General features: G+C 36.7%; 2 protein-coding genes across 2 annotated transcripts; one reads left to right on the top strand and one right to left on the bottom strand.

Annotated features, from left to right (window-relative positions):
* Positions 1-731: 731 nt before the first annotated feature.
* LOC148971039 (uncharacterized) lies at positions 732-3,010 on the bottom strand. The gene is made up of 4 exons (XM_089122470.1): positions 2,239-3,010; positions 2,013-2,094; positions 1,684-1,854; positions 732-1,123 (listed from the first exon to the last, which is right to left on the bottom strand). The coding sequence occupies exons 1-4, from the start codon at positions 2,282-2,284 to the stop codon at positions 985-987; spliced, it is 438 nt and encodes a 145-aa protein (XP_088978596.1). The 5' UTR covers positions 2,285-3,010; the 3' UTR covers positions 732-984.
* Positions 3,011-7,403: 4,393 nt separating this feature from the next.
* LOC148971038 (uncharacterized) lies at positions 7,404-9,895 on the top strand. The gene is made up of 3 exons (XM_089122469.1): positions 7,404-8,332; positions 8,462-9,495; positions 9,686-9,895. The coding sequence occupies exons 1-2, from the start codon at positions 7,940-7,942 to the stop codon at positions 9,248-9,250; spliced, it is 1,182 nt and encodes a 393-aa protein (XP_088978595.1). The 5' UTR covers positions 7,404-7,939; the 3' UTR covers positions 9,251-9,495; positions 9,686-9,895.
* The last annotated feature ends 3,906 nt before the right edge of the window (positions 9,896-13,801 follow it).

The raw sequence follows: 13,801 nt of genomic DNA, 5'->3' as shown, positions 1-13,801 counted from the left end.
TGTGTGTGAAAAACGAGACAGTAGGCTAGGCTACCTGAGACAAGATAATAATGCCCATTTAAGCTTGAATCAAACTCCTGTTTATTGGTGCAACACAACGGATTTGTCTTGGTAGACTGTTCAATAAATGACCGTCATCAGCAACATGCCAGGTTATAGTTGTGGCTATGTTAAGGTAAATTTAAGATAATTGGAACATTTAGATAATTTGAATTATCTCAGTGCCAAAAAAGTGTCCTAATTTACCTGATGTAGGCTACAATGGATCTGAAATGCCATTTGACATGCATATATATATATATATAGCCTACATAATGCCATATTTGCATATACATATTGCAAATTAAATATTAAATTATAATTAAGCAGGTTACATTAAATTCACTTTCCTCAATGTTGAAAGACATTTTACTCTAAATGTAAGGTAAAAGATGCCCCTCATCACCTATTTTTAATAATAAGATTAACAAATAAATGTAATTACAATACAAATATGGTATTTTTGAATAATTGTATTATTGTTTATTCAATTATGCCAATTTTGAGTGCCAAAATATATGACAATCTAAAAATAAATGTCTTTTTTTTTTTAGATATATTTTTATTTTGATACTCGAAATATTTGACCTATTTTCCTTCAGTTAAAAGCCCCGTTCTACCCTTCATATTCACAAGAGAAATGTCAATATGTCATGTTGGACAACACAAACTATAAAACAAAAAGACGTTAAATTTTTTATTCATTATACTTTTGTCACCTTTATATACAATTTTTAAATAGAATATACATACAACTTTTATATAATAAGAGCAGCCTAAACAAAGTCTATCAAAGACATGCAATATCTTAGTAAATTAGTTAATATAATATAGAATAGTTCTCTTATTTGAACTCTTTTTCATATCAGCAATATCCTGAGCAGTACCAGTCAAACACATTCTGTCCTCTGATGAATGAGAGAAGCTCGTCTGGGATGTTTAGTCTCAGCGTCCATATCCTGTTGGGTCGTTGGACTTTTTGGATTCGTCTTTTCCGTTGCTCTGACCCATTCGGTATAACTTGTTGGCCAGGTTGTGTACCTGACATGTCCCGAGCTGACAGCCTCTCTGAGCTGCTCGCTTTCTGACAGAGAGAAGAAAAAAAAGTCAGTCCATCTGCATTTATACTGATCTATGATTTAAGATATTTACTAATGCATTATTATTTGTTAACATTAGTTGATGCACTGTGAACAAACAATGATTTTTATTAACTAACATTAACAAAGGGTAATAAATACTGTACCAAATCCCTCATTGTTAGTTCATGTAATAGTTAATACATTATTAATGAATGAAACCTTGATATAGCTGATATTTGATATGAGACACACTTTTTTTGTCAATATTTGTTATTAACTTTAACCCCAAGCAGCAGAGAAGGAAAACAAAAAAGTATGTTATTCTTCCATATAATATTTATTCACAATGTAACTTTTCTATTCATCATGATCAAAGAATTCTAAAATATTTGGAATAAAATACATTTAAAATATGATAAAATAAAATAAAAATATTTCACAAAATTACTGTTTTACTGATTTCTTTAATCAAATAAATGCAGCCCTAGTGAACATAAGAGACTTTTTAGCCGTTTGAAGTATTGTTTGCTAAATGTTTAGTTTTGGACAGTGGTTCACTTACTCTCTGGCGTTTTGAAGGATGGTTTGTAGAATCAGAGAAGAGGCTGCGTCTGGATCGGGTTGTCCGGTCGCTTTGGTCTCCATTGATGCGGTCTCTCTGTCACTGCCGACCAAGGTCACGTCCCTTGACCTCTGTATGCTCTTCACTAGTGACAGGCTTTCTGTCTGTGTCCTGTTTAATACATTTGAAAACACTGCGTGAGATTACGTAGCATATATGTATGTGGTCAAAATGTCCCAACGAGGATGGGAATAAATCCTTTTCCATATTTTGGACCCCATTAGGAAAGTCAACACTAAAAAGTTTTCCGAGCTGGGTTATGCACACACCTCCGTGTCTGTCTCACTTGTGTGGCTGTGTTCATCGGTATGGTCAGCAACAGCAAAACAGCCACTTCCATAATGGTATGACCTTTAGGGATGCAAATTACTCAATTAGTTGTATGTAATTAAGCATAATTTACTGTTATAAAAGCAAATAATATGCCTCGTCACTCTGTTCTCAATTAAATGCAACTATGTAATTAACGTTTTGTTGATCTCTTTGGGAACTCACCTTGCATGGGATGGAGACACTTGAGAAGACTTTTTGTCCTGACCATCAATCCTTAGAAACAGTGTCACACTGCTGAAGGAAACGGAATATGATCCACTTGGTCTTTGACTATGAGAAAAGCATGTCATTCTAGAGTTTCCTCTGTCTTTATATGACAGTGGGAGGGGGCGGGGCTACACAAGAGGGTGTGTCCTCACTGCTAATTGTAGTGGATTATTACATATGTGTAAATTTCTTCTTACAGACAAGTCTCCATCTATTTTAAAACTGGTAATGATAATGTATGATATGTTTCTTTGTCTAACCCTGACATGGTCATACTTTCTACAGTGCCTTCCTCTTATGACTCACCACCTCTTTACATCTCGACTGCTGTTTGTTCCTGAAAGTTTTGTTTTTTTTCCATCTCTCTCACCTGCCGGAAAGCCATCTCTTAAAATAGCCCCTCCTCTCACACAGCTTTCCTTTATCGCTCCACTTTTCCTGTCGTTTTGTTCCCTATAACTTGAGTCACTCTTTTTTCCATTTCCATTCGTCTTTCTTGTTTTTTTTTTTTTTTTCTTCATGCCCTTGGCACTTCAGATCCTCTCCTGTTCTCTCAAAACTCTCATCGGTGTTTCCAAGCGAGATTTTTTCTCTTTTTTTTTTTCTGACAGGAGGTTGCACTCTCAACAGTCTCCTAATAAAATCTTTTCAGATAGTCAGGAACTTTCAGGATTTTTGAAAAGCGTCATTTGAATTGAGCTATATAAAGGAGATGACTGTTCATTCTCAAGCCTTTCCCCTATTCTCATCCTCTTTTCTTGACGCTTGCTTGTTCGCCGTTTCCCTATAGACTCTATTGTGCACTTTTCCTGCTTTGGACATCTGGAGTTGTTTTCCCAGTCGGGGTAGCTGCTGGGATAAGGTTTTTTTTTTTTAACCAAGTGCAACATACTAATGTTACAAATGTTTATGTATCTCATATACAAACATGTATCATATAGTGATTAACTGTTAAATAAAAGGCAGATAGCCATAATTCACCTGACTCAGTTTACGTAATTACTTTAGTTCATATTTACTTTTCCTGCTGTTTTCTTCGTAACATTTATATACAACAAGTTATGGAATTTTAATGATTGTGTTTTTTAATGATCAGAGCCAAATGTGCTCTGTCTCTCATTCAGTTTTGCAACCTACAAGTAAATGTAGTAGTTTGTGGTTAAAACAAACTCCAATGCTGTTTGATAATTCATACCATGGTATAGTTTTAGATAAATAGAAAGCCAAGAAATGTAAGAACTCTATCTCATCTAATTATAATCATGTTAAAGAAATGTTTTCTAAATATGAAGCACAGGGTTCTTTACTCAACTCCAAAGAACCTTTTATGCTAAAACAGGTTCTTTTATAACAAGAAAGAACCCTTTTGGCACAAAGGTTCTTTATAGGCTATTATTCATTCATATATTACATTATTCTGCAACATTTTGTAGTTGTAATTAAACTGTTGTAGTAACTTTTTAATCATGTTTCTTTTTGGAGAAACTGAAATGGCACTCTTCGCATAAAATGATATAAATATATACATTTTCTATAACTTGAATTTTGTGATCATTCACATGCATTCATAAATACAGTACATTTTAGGGTCTTGATGTTTGTCAATAATATGAAATATTTAATCCAGAAAGGACCAAACAAATGATAATGAATGAACCCGGAACCTTTTTCCTGGTTACAAAAAACCCTAAAGGGGTTATTCTTTACTAAAACTAAAACTAGTAAAATCAGTTTTAGTCATTTAAATTAAAATGAAATAAAACAAAAGTATTAGATGAAAAACTTACATTTAAAAAAAATTGAAAATAAGAAATGTTGCCTTGGCTGCTACTGTAACTAAAATCAGTTGAAGTTGGGGGAAGTTACTTTTAAAGGTATGTTACTCCCTAAAAAAATGTAGCACTGTCTGATCATTTCTGTATTTTCTTTGATATATTGATCTCTCGTGCCATTGAAGCTAGATAAGTGTGTATTAAGATGTGATGCTTGAAAGAGAACACCAATGTGCTCTTTATGCTGGCTTTAACATCAAGCATATCTGCTGAATCTGTTGATTTTCTCAGTAGTTCACTTTAAAAAAAAAAATTGCTGATAATTTACTCACCCCCATGTCATCCAAGATGTCCATGTCTTTTTTTCTTCTGTGAAAAAGAAATTAAGGTTTTTGATGAAAACATTCCAGCATTTTTCTCCATATACTATAATCAGTGGGAACCAAACGGTTCAAGGTCCAAATGAAAGTTTCAGTGCAAACTGTTCAAAGGGCTTTTAACGATTCCAGACAATGAATAAGGGTCTTATCAAGCGAAACGATCACTCATTTAATAAATAAAAAACAAAGTTTAAGTTTTATAAGCTCAAATGCTCGCCTTGCTCTGTTCTGTGACGCGTGTTCATGACTCTCCTGTTCGTTCATCAAAATGAACAAATCGTTTTCTGAGTCAATTCGTTCTTTTCGTTTGTTGAATGAACCAAATGACACTAAAAAAGATTTGTTCTTTACTCTCAGAAGTTCTCTCCTGAAAAAGGGCAATCTGCATAACACCATTTTAGGCAACTATAGACTGTGTCAGTTAGTCAGGCCAGACATTAACCATCGACCAGGCATAATTATAGCTGTGGTGGTTCCTATGAGACTTATTAAAAACCAAGCAGAATTCTATGACACAGACATCTTTAACATCCCTTAGGAACAATCATGTTTATTATTTATTTATTGCGAAGTCACTGACTTTAGAATTAATCTCATAAAAATATATGAGAAAAACATAAGATGCCTGATATTTCATTTTAGAATATTTGAAGTAGGTCCCGGTAACAATTAACAGATGTTTGTGACTTTTAATCCGATTCACCTTTATCATCTTGACTCTCTGACCAAGACACAATTGCTTTTTAGGAAGGAGCTTGTCAACAGGATGTAAATGGCAGGTGTGGATGCAGGATTTGTGTAACACTTGATTAAGAGTAGAGGAGCTGTTGTTCGAGCACGTCATGATTTATGTCTGTGTACGTCAGTTTGTGTGGATAGGGAAAGGTAAAGGGTGTTTATTCTCATATGAATCACAAGTGTATATCATTTCAAACGTTCTCCGATCTTTAACAGGCACATCCTGTTGTTGATTGCCAATCAGTGGCACGAGATGCTGTGAGTGTGTGTACTGTAAGTATGAGTGTTTGTGTATTTTTTTTATTCTGGGCACTAGGCATTGATGTATCCTGTGAGGAAACACATTGGCTAAGTTACATGAGATTCACACACACTTCACTTACTAAAATGCCCATTCACACACACACACACACACACAAATTTCATATGGGCTAAATGTATGCATTCAGGTCCTTCTCAAAAAATTGGCATATTGGGATAAAGTTCATATTTTCCATAATGTAATGATAAAAATGAAACTTTCATATATTTTAGATTCATTGCATACCAACTGAAATATTTCAGGTCACCCACAGACGCACGTCAGCTAAACTTATTTTTTTTTCATTTCGCTTGATAAGACCCTTATTCATCATCTTGTGTCGTTTAAAGCCCTTTGAAGCTGCACTGAAACTCTCTTTTAGAACTTGAACTGTTTGGTTCCCATTGAAGTCCATTATGGAGAAAAATCCTGAAAAGTTTTCATCAAAAACCTTAATTTCTTTTTGACTGAAGAAAGAATGACATGGATATCTAGGATGACATGGGGGTGAGTAAATTATCAGCAAAAGTTTTTTTTTTTTGTGAACTACTCCTTTAAAATAGGGCCCTCTGACTATGACAGACAGTTCATTAGAGAGAGAACGCTAGCAGGAAAATCACAGTCACTCCGTCGATTCGGCTATAGACCATTTTGCAAGATGTAAACAACACTGGTCCAGAAGCACTTCCTGTTTCAGTTTGTAACTGTTGTCTTTATTTCACATGTAAAGAAAACATCTTAAACATCTTTTTGACTCAGTTTTAGATGTTCTGTTGGTTGTATTTTATCCCAGCTTTTATATAGCGTTAACAAAACAGAAACAGGAAGTGCTTCTGGACCAGTGTTTACATCTTGCATTTTGTTTATAATGAGCCAATGGTTTATGTAGCCTCAAATCCTCAGACTGATGGGCGATGGCAGCAATCTTCCACTAAACTATGGCGTTTCATATTTTCACCATGAATGAACCTGCGAAATGCTTCTTTAATGTGAATTCTACATAAAACGTTGCTAATAAACCTGTAGCCTATATAAATATTTAGGCAATAATTTTGGTAATGCGTCCAAAAAAAAAAAAACCTGACATGATTGGTACAAATCGCACTGTGTGGGGGTCTACAGAACAACTGCATAAAGTTTAAGGTAAAAATAAATAACTGCCATTAAACATAGTATCTTACTGCAGATAAACTGTTTATTTGTAATATTACCTCACTTTACCTTTGACTGTGTCCCCTTTGCTCTTCTTTTGGCACAATCAGGTAACTTTCACCGATGGCGCGAGCTGCCAGGCCCGTTTCTACGGAAACCCTCAAACGCGTTTTCTACGGAAACCCTCAAAAGAAAGCTATGCTGTCTGTCTACATTGGATGCGGCGAGGGCCGACGCTGTACACAACAAATTACCAACAGTAAACTGTTCGCGCGCGCTCTCGGCCTCCCGCTATTCCCGAGAAATCCCTCTTCAAATGTAACCTATACGCAAATTTGCACGTATAACCAATCACACACACATCCTTCTCCGGCTACAATAATATATTGTATTCATTTAAAGCAATGCTTTTTATTCAACCCAAAATATTTGCAACAAACATTAAGATAGCATTTATTTGAAAATACTTAAGAATAAGAAGCTGTTAGAATTATTTAGCAAAGCACCTTAAAAAAATGACATACAGAAAATGTCAGTAGGCTACTAACGTTAATTAAACAGATATGTTTATGAACAACAATCATATATTAAACATAGGCTACTTGGTCACTCTTTATATTTGTATTGAATATTCAGTTTTAATGTAACTCAACGTCACACATTCCAGAGATTCTTGAGATTCTTGAGCGCCTCGCGCTACTGTGACATCATAGAGCGTTCGCTGAGAAAGTGAGTGCAAAGTTATCTGGCGATTTGTAGCGAGTCGGCGAGTGATGGTGAGTAGACGGCTTTTTATTCAGGGGTTGAATATTTGAATTTTATTACATAATTGCATTACTCAGAATATAATCTACTTTAACAATAGAATGTGAGCATAAATGAATGATATACAGTGGTAATTTGTGTGCACAAATTTAATATGAAAATTCGGTTTGATGTTTTTAATATAACGTTAGCATTTGTTGATATTCTCCCATACACAGATGATAACCTCATATATTCTTGATAATTATAATGACACGTTATTCTTTCAATCAGATGAAATTAACAAATTACCATTTAAAAATATGCGTATATGAAGAGCTCCGTAGTCATTATCATATCTTTGCGAGGAACTCCGCAGCTTTTCAATTTCTCTTGCTTTGAGATTTCAATTTCTCTTGCTCTTATTTAGACTCCTTATGCCTTTAATGGCCATTTTGGACAGACAAATTATTTGAAAATTTATTCTCATTGGTTTGTTAATTGGAGTCTTTATTGCTGTCATCATCTTCTATTCATACAGTAAATAAGATGTGCCTTGACTACCAGGCATGATAGAAATTTTACATACTAGGCCAAAGTGGAAAATCAGTGTGTGTGTTTTTAGTAATTCTTGGTTTGGTGTGTTTGAGTGCTCATTGTTACAATTAAACAGCAAACGCTCAGTGACATTTTTAACTGTGCATGGTAGAAAGCAAATACTGACCTCATCTCTTCCATTTCTCTGTCTTTCACAGTATTCTAGAGATTGTCCAATTTCAGTATTGTTCACTTCTTCAGATATCATCATGAGTATGTCAAGAGAGCAGCCCTTATGTCAGGAAGACTCAGAGGAGCTCTCCAGGGCCCTTGCAGCAGGAGAGTGGTGGGCTATTGTGGAGGTTGAAATACCCATCTCTGAGTTGCCCGAGTTTGGGGACTTCACCTGGTGTGGACCACTGGAGGTGCGTTTAATATTCAACAATATAATTGATCTGTGTTGTATTATTTTCATGTTATCACTGTGAAGCTGCTTTGGTACAATCTGTTTTGTTTAAAGCGCTATATAAATAAATGTGTCTTGACTTGACTAGGTAGAAGAAGCAGAAGCTCCTGTGCCCACCAGGACTCCATTAGGATCGCCAGTGCCAAAGTCCCAGGATTGGCGGAATCGTCATTTGTCTGAGACTGTCAAGCCGGAGCGGCAGCATCCACAGGAAGGACCAGCGGCTGTTGAGTCCCCGCAGCATGCTCCTGTGCCCACTTGGTTTTCTCCAGGATCAACTGTGCGGAAGTCCCAGGATTGGCGGAATCGTCATGTCTCTGAGACGCTCAAGCCGGAGCGGCAGCATCCACAGGAAGGGCCAGCGGCTGTTGAGTCCCCGCAGCATGCTCCTGTGCCCACTTGGTTTTCTCCAGGATCAACTGTGCTGAAGTCCCAGGATTGGAGAAATCATAATGTCTCTGAGCCTCAGCCGGAGCGACAGCATCCACAGCAGAGTAAGTGGATGCAGAAAAGGGTACAGAAAGCACCAGCGGCTGAATCCTCACAGCAAGCCCCTGTGCCCACTGGGTCTCCACCAAAACCACCTCTGCCCTTGGCCCCAAGGATCCCAAAAGGTGCGCTTGTGAATTCGGGGACCTCACAGGGATCACTTGTGCCTTCAGTTTCCCCCAAACTGGGAGAAAGCCTCAGGATCCCTAAACAGCCGTGGCAGAAGCAGAGGGAGCAGAATATCCCAAAGGGAGCATCAGTAAGTCCCTTCCATCTCTTGATTTTACTTATTTTCAGATTTATAAGAAAAAAACAAAAAAAAAGAACATTGACTTCAAATATGCTTCAATGTTTACTAGGTTCTCTATTCAAATCCATATTATTTTAAAACTTTAGAAAGAAATGTTTAGATTTAGTCCAACAAGCAGCACTCATTAAACCTGCCTAACATGATTATATTTGTTTCTTCAACAGGGCAATGTAGGTGTGTGTCAGCCAGCTCCCAAAAGTAAAATCTGTGTGGATATTGTCAAGAAAGATCGTAAACCGAGGAAAACGGATCGGATAAAGACTTCACACCAGCACCAGATCAGCATTCCTCCCAGGTCCCAGATGAACCGGAAGAGAGCATTGGTAAGTTCCCTTCTTTTTTCAGATTTAAAAATGTAAACACTTTAATAATTTAATACATGACTAGAATCATATTCAGTTTATAGAAGCCTCATATTGATATTGTAAAAGGAAACATGTATTAAGATTTCACTCATAAGAATCACTCATTAAATCTGGTCAGTGTGACATGATATGTGTGTTCCTTCAACAGGATAATGCAGATGTGGACCGCTCGCTCATCTCCACACAAAATGCCCTGCTTGGCAACCAAAGTCAAGGACCAGGACCTGGAACCAGTCAGCGTCAAGAAATTGTGCAGTTTATGCACCATATTCATACATTTTTGTAATGTTTTAAATGTTTAATATGTTAAATTGTTTTGGCAATTTTGATTCAAATGCATAATAAAAAAAAATGAAATATAAACTGTGTTTTTGTTTATATATCCGGGACAACACACATGAATTAACATTATATAAATATGTATTTTAATCTCCTGTCTCTGAGCTGATTAAATGTTAAAACAAGCTGCACACAAGGACAACATTATAACAACATATATGATTCTGCATTTTGTGAGCCTTTGTGGACTACCAGTTAAGTGTAGGTAATCCAACTTGATTAAATAACAGGCTAAATTTAAATGATATTTGCTCAGAAGGGTGGTTGAGGTAGGAACCGTTCTATTTAATACAGAATTGCACTGTAAAAAAAAAACAAACAAAAAAAAAAAAAACATAAAGGGGTTGTTCAGGATTTTGGACATCGGACCTCATTTCCAAGTTAGCCTGGATGTTATTTATCAGTGGAGACAGTTTTCAAAGATTTTCATCCAGTTTCTAGTCAACGGTATCTGCTAGCCTGCACTCTTAGAAAAAAAGGGTTCACTAGGGTTTTATAAAGGTTCTATAATGACAAGAAAGAACCCTTTTGACACAAAGGTTCTTTATAGGCTATTATTCATTCAGCGCAATTGACTTTGTTGTTGATGCATGTATCATTCCCATATTACACCCGCGCAAAGCGGACTTTTCCCTCCACAGAAGCATGTCTCTAAACTAATGAAGTTGCGCTTTAAAACGAGTCTAAAGTCAGTGACGCGTTACGCGTACATAGATGCTATTTTAAGCGCGCATGCTTGGCCATACAGAGAACAACATGCATACACTGTAGATGATTCTCTCATCTACACAGATGCATTTTACTTTTTGCTAATGATACATTATTATAAGGAAAACTATTTAAACACGAGGGAAATCATTGTTGTGTCCATGAAGATGGGGAAAATAGGCATAAAGCTTACACATTTACCCAAATTATAGACTGTTTAACCAAAGATAATTTGGGTGGGTTTGTCCCATCCCCAATGTCACTTCTCTTTCTTTTACGGCCCTGACGAGAACATCGATCTCCTCGGCTGTGAGCCATACTGTGAAGCGCGCCTGGCAAATGCGCTGTTATAAAAGTATTGCGCCAGGGAACAAGCGCACCTCGTTCATCACGCTCTTAAAGGGATTTGGGGGTTGAATGGTGGCCGTCTTGACCCCCACTGGTGCCTGTGAGCAGAAAAATCATCCCGATCTCATGAAAGTTCGTGTCTATGGCACGAATGTCATTTCTCGTGGTATTTATACGCCAAAAACAGTTTTTTCGTGTATTTGGCACGCGATTTTCGCGTACATATGATACGCACTTTTTTGCGTATAATACGCACGAACTCCCCACCCCCCTCCCCCCTAAACCTAACCCAGGGTTTTTTAGTGCGTACCATATACACGAAAAAAACACTTTTGGCGTATAAATGCCACGAGAAATGACACTCGTGGTATAGATACGCATCTTCATGAGACTGTGTTGCTCACTTTTAACTTCAGCTTTTAACTTCCTCAGCGCCAGGAAGTATTGTGTGATATCAGCTCTTGCGATGTAACATATTCCTTTAAGACACTGCACACATACCTACACACCCCCATCCAAGAACAAGGTAGAGAGGGATGGAGTTTGTCACACTATTGTCGGCATATAAGAAGTAGAAAGCTAGGAAAGCATTGTCCGAGGAACAGAGAAAAAGGAAACGGCAGACTGACCGAGCGAGGAGTCATACACGAGCATAGGCATAATTTGCGGGTGTTATGTGTCCCCATTGAAACATCGTGCGGCACGGATGTACCAATAAAAACAAATAAAACATCTCCGGGTAACTCTAGTAGAGCATTCATTATGTTTGTTTGTTAAATAAGAGGCGATCTGAAATGTGTTGATTTTGAAATCCAGTGACCAAAGTGCATGCCGCTGCGATCAGTGGCCCGGATACAGTGTTCTGTCTTCAAAAGGACGCGCTTCAATCTGTTGCGGGCACTGAGAGACTCTCTATATTACGCTGAAATGGGGATAATTGTCGGCTCTATGTATTTAATCCAACACTATCTCACGACCAATTCGTACGAATTCGACGCATGATTAAAAAGTGTCTAATTCGTACGACCTCACTCGTACTAATTCGTACGATTTGTCTAAACCCACGTGATGGTTAAGTTTAGGGGCGGGGTAAGGGGTAGGTCATTCGTACGAATTCATACGAATTGGCCAATTCGTAAAATATGTACGATTTAGCAAAATCGTATTAATTCGTACGAGTGAGGTCGTATGAATTGTTACGAATTAGCCACTTTTGAATCATTCGTCGAATTCGTACAACTTGGTCGTGAGATCGGGTTGATTTAATCAAGTGAAAATTTTCACCACTAACATATATTAGATCTCATTAAAAGACAAATTAAACACAATGTATTATTGTAACGCTACTATGTAACACGTCAATCTGCGTGAGTGGTATTTACAACAGTAACGTTAAAAACAAGTACTCCACAGCGACTCTAGGGGACGCTGTTTCTCAAAAACGCGATTCCAGCCTGGTGTCCCTTTAAATAGCAACAGAGCCCAAGACCCGCCCACAAAGTTGAAAGCTTCGTGCTTGATGTACTTTCTTTGATAAGCATTATCATATTGAAATTCACAAATCAGAATTGCAAAAACAATTTGGCCTTCTAGAGGAAGAAAGACAATAGATGATTTATTACGTACTTTATGAAGATAAAATTGACCCTTGTCATGTCACTGTCTTCAACTGATCCGCCACCTAGTGGTTACTGTATGCCACTGCACCATCGACTGGCTCTCCTGTGGGGTTATTTATAGGGCGAGTGAATCGTGATGAAGTGGAAAGACATTAAAGGATTAGAGCATAACTAATGCAATGCAGGATTACAGAGAAAAGGGGGCAGGGAAAAAGGCATAGTAAACCGAGAGTGAAAAAGACTGAGAGACAAGTGGATAAAAGGCCTGGAGGTAAAGAGAACTATCTGTAGTTTAATAGCAAGTGATTCAAATCTAATAGAAATTTAAGATCCAGCACATTGGATCCTGCATGGCGTACTCAAGTGAAGACACACTCACAGGTGAGAGGATGAAGAAGACACTTGTCTTAGTTGGAATGGATAGAAATCTGCAATTTAATTATTATGCAGGCTTATATTTGTGTTTTGGTCTGAAAATTTTAGATATGACAAACGTTTAAATGCCACTCGTGGAAATTCTTCTAAGTATTTTTTTATATTGCATTTTGTATTGTTTTATTACAAGTTATATTATCATCGTAGCAATTTGTATCGAAAGTTGCAAATATTACAGTAACGCTTTATTTTACAATGTCTGTTACACATCTTATGTTACAGCTAACACTAAACCAAACCCTGTCCATAATTAAATCGTGCGTATATGTACATATTACTTATTACTTTATTCAGTACTTATTCAATACACCGTAACAAGGGAAACTTAAAATATAAGGTCAAACTTTATATTTTACAGTATTTTTGTAACATATATGTATTTAATAACAGTAAATTATGCATACTTACATGCAACTAACCCCCAACCAAATCCTAATCCTATTCCCTAATGTATTTAATCAATATTACTCAGTACTTACACTGTAACAATGATACCTTAAAATAAAGTGTCACTCTTTATTTTAATGTGTGTGTTACAGTGTAATTTCTTAGTAATATTAATTTACAACATGTACTTACTGTACTAAAGGGTCAGGGTTAGGAATAGGTTTTGGTTAGGGTTAGTTGCATGTAATTGTGCATAATTTTGTAGGCTACAGGCTACTACAGTAATATGTAACATGGAATAAGGACACTGTAAAATAAAGTGTTACCAAATAACCATATCTTATTCATTTACATATCACTGTAAACGTTTCACTGTTAAAACAATACGTTTCACTGTTTTTACTGTATTTTATTTCATTTTTTATTCT

This window comes from Pimephales promelas, chromosome 17 (genome assembly GCF_988280905.1).
Source record: "Pimephales promelas chromosome 17, fPimPro1.hap1.1, whole genome shotgun sequence".
In the NCBI taxonomy this organism is placed as follows: Eukaryota; Metazoa; Chordata; class Actinopteri; order Cypriniformes; family Leuciscidae; genus Pimephales; species Pimephales promelas.
This window is presented reverse-complemented; position numbering and strand designations above follow the sequence as displayed.